The sequence below is a fragment of the Penaeus chinensis genome, chromosome 16 (genome assembly GCF_019202785.1).
Source record: "Penaeus chinensis breed Huanghai No. 1 chromosome 16, ASM1920278v2, whole genome shotgun sequence".
NCBI lineage: Eukaryota > Metazoa > Arthropoda > Malacostraca > Decapoda > Penaeidae > Penaeus > Penaeus chinensis.
In genome coordinates, this window is record NC_061834.1 from 37,859,517 (window position 1) to 37,862,016 (window position 2,500).

At 42.4% G+C, this 2,500-nt stretch overlaps 2 protein-coding genes across 2 annotated transcripts in view; both read right to left on the reverse strand.

The window, feature by feature from the left end:
• The window catches only part of LOC125033638 (platelet glycoprotein Ib alpha chain-like), an 8,433-nt gene extending 8,048 nt beyond the window's left edge, over nucleotides 1-385 (reverse strand). The window contains exon 1 of the mRNA XM_047625313.1: nucleotides 200-385. Coding sequence (XP_047481269.1) covers nucleotides 200-336 — 137 coding nt within the window. The 5' untranslated portion in view covers nucleotides 337-385. The remainder of the gene's footprint in view (nucleotides 1-199) is intronic.
• A 594-nt stretch (nucleotides 386-979) lies between these two features.
• The window catches only part of LOC125033317, a 5,361-nt gene continuing 3,840 nt past the window's right edge, over nucleotides 980-2,500 (reverse strand). Inside the window, exons 3-4 of the mRNA XM_047624699.1 lie at nucleotides 1,625-1,770; nucleotides 980-985 (exon numbers count right to left, since the gene is read on the reverse strand). Of these exons, the coding sequence (XP_047480655.1) occupies nucleotides 980-985; nucleotides 1,625-1,770 (152 nt within the window). The remainder of the gene's footprint in view (nucleotides 986-1,624; nucleotides 1,771-2,500) is intronic.

Sequence of the window (2,500 nt, forward strand, 5' to 3'; positions counted from 1 at the left end):
CTTCCCCCCACACACCCTACCCCCACACACCTTCCCCCCCACCCCCCCACACACACCCTTCCCCCCACACACCCTCCCCCACACACACCCTCACCCCACACACCCTCCCCCTTCCCCCTCACTCCCACACCCCTTCACCCCCACACACCCTTTCCCCCACACACCCTCACCCCCCCCCCCCACACACACCCTCCCCCACCTGATATTATTGAAGGACAAGTCGATCGTCTGAACCTCCGGCACGCATCGAAACACCTGCGCCGGGAGGTTTCCAATGAGGTTTCCTGCCAGCTCGAGGTTCTTCAGACTCGGCAGCGGCGTCGTCAGCTCAGCCATGTCCGTCAGGTCCGTCAGGAGGTTGCCTGACTGGCCGAAGGAAGTCAGGAGGAAGGGGGAGGGAGGAGGGAGGAAGGGGGAGGGAGGAGGGAGGAGGGGGGTGGCAGGAGGGGGGAGGGAGGGAGGGAGGGGGGGAGGGATGAGGGAGGAGGTAGGAGGTAGGAGGGAGGAGGGAGGAGGGAGGAAGGAGGAGGGAGGAGGGAAGAGGGAGGAGGAAGGGAGATGGAGGAGGGAGGAGGGAGGAGGGGGGAGGGAGGAGGGAGGAGGGAGGAAGGAGGAGGGAGAAGGGAAGAGGGAGGAGGAAGGGAGATGGAGGAGGGAGGAGGGAGGAGGGAGGAGGAAGGAGGCAGGGGGGAGGGAAAAGTAGGAGGTATTGTAGATATTGGGTGTAGGTACAGGTATAGTTATGTATACATGAATATAAATAAAAATCTTTCAATCAATTAATCATTCTATCAATCTAATTATCTATCTATGTATATATTTACACACACACACACACACACACACACACACACACACACACACACACAGCATTCTGTCATAAGTTTAAGTGAAATGTATATTTCTGCATAACACATACTTAATATCAATAATGTAACAAAAATATAAAACATAACAACAAAATAAGGAGTGATCACTTTTAATACTTGGAAGAATGAATTTTATCAATAAATCATATTCATAAATTAATTTAATTTCAATACATCTCGCCTCATCTTTAATAATGTCACTCTCTGTAAATCAATTGATCCACATTTGCAATCTATCGTCAACAGCAGAACTTAATAATAACTTAGTAATAGCCTTAGCCAGGAGGCCAATTAACGAAATGTGGAACAGCTTATGAAACTTGTTACACACACACACACACAAACACACACACACACATGCACACACACACACACACACACACACACACACACACACACACACACACACACACACACACACAACACACACACACACACACACACACACACACACACACACACACACAAACACACACACACACACACACACACACACACACACACACTCACACACACACACACACATATGTATAAATATATGTATATATATATATGTATATATTTATATATATATACATATACATATATATATACATATATATATATATATATATATATATATATATATATATATATATATGTTCATACATACATACATACACACGCAAACACACCCATATATATAACCCCTCACAAACAACAACAACAATAACAACAACAAACTCCCCTCCCCCCCTCCCCCCCCCTCCCCTTACCACCAGCTGCGTTAAAAGCAGTTGCGTGAGTCGGTTGTTGTTAAGGTTGAGTGTAACCAAGTCGTCCTTCATCGCCTCGAGGGACAGCGCCTCCACTGCGTCGAGGCGGTTGTGGTGTAACAAGACCTCCTCGAAGGATCTCTCTCCTGCAGGCAAAGACGGGGGTGGAGGAGGAGGGGGTGGAGGAGGAGGGGGGGTGGGGTGGGGGGTGGGGGGGTCACGCGGGGAAAGTAGGGTCTTTTTTTTATTTGTTTTTTCATTTATTAGTGTTTATCATTATTTATTATTATTTGATTGTTATTTGTTATTAATTTGATATGAATAATCAAATAATTATATCATTATCTAATTTAATTATTTCATTAACTAAATGTTATTTGATTTTTGTTATTATCTATTATTATTTATTTTTCAATATTAATGATTATAAATTTTTTGAAGGAGTAATTTTTATATTTTGATTTTTTTCCTTAAATTGAAGGTTAATGATACGTGTGTGTGTGTCTTTAGAAAAAGGTGTATTAATGAAAACGAATATCTTCACAATACGAGAGATATATTATCCATCTTAATTACCCTCATTATCAGTTTGTTAATCAGTCGATCGAATTATATGGAGTTTAATCAACAGCTGATTTATACTTGCTTGTTTATGTATGTGTTTTATTTTAGCTTTTTATTTAATTCTTTTACCTGGCCGTATTTTTCCGTATTTTTTAAAGTTTGGTTATTTGCTCAGGTGTAGCGCGAAATGGGGTGGGTGATGTCCGTAGATATATGCGTAATGGGAGTGGGAAAATAATTATCTTTATCATTTTTATTTTTTAGCTGATTTGATCTGTGTTATATACAAATATACATGCATAGACACATATA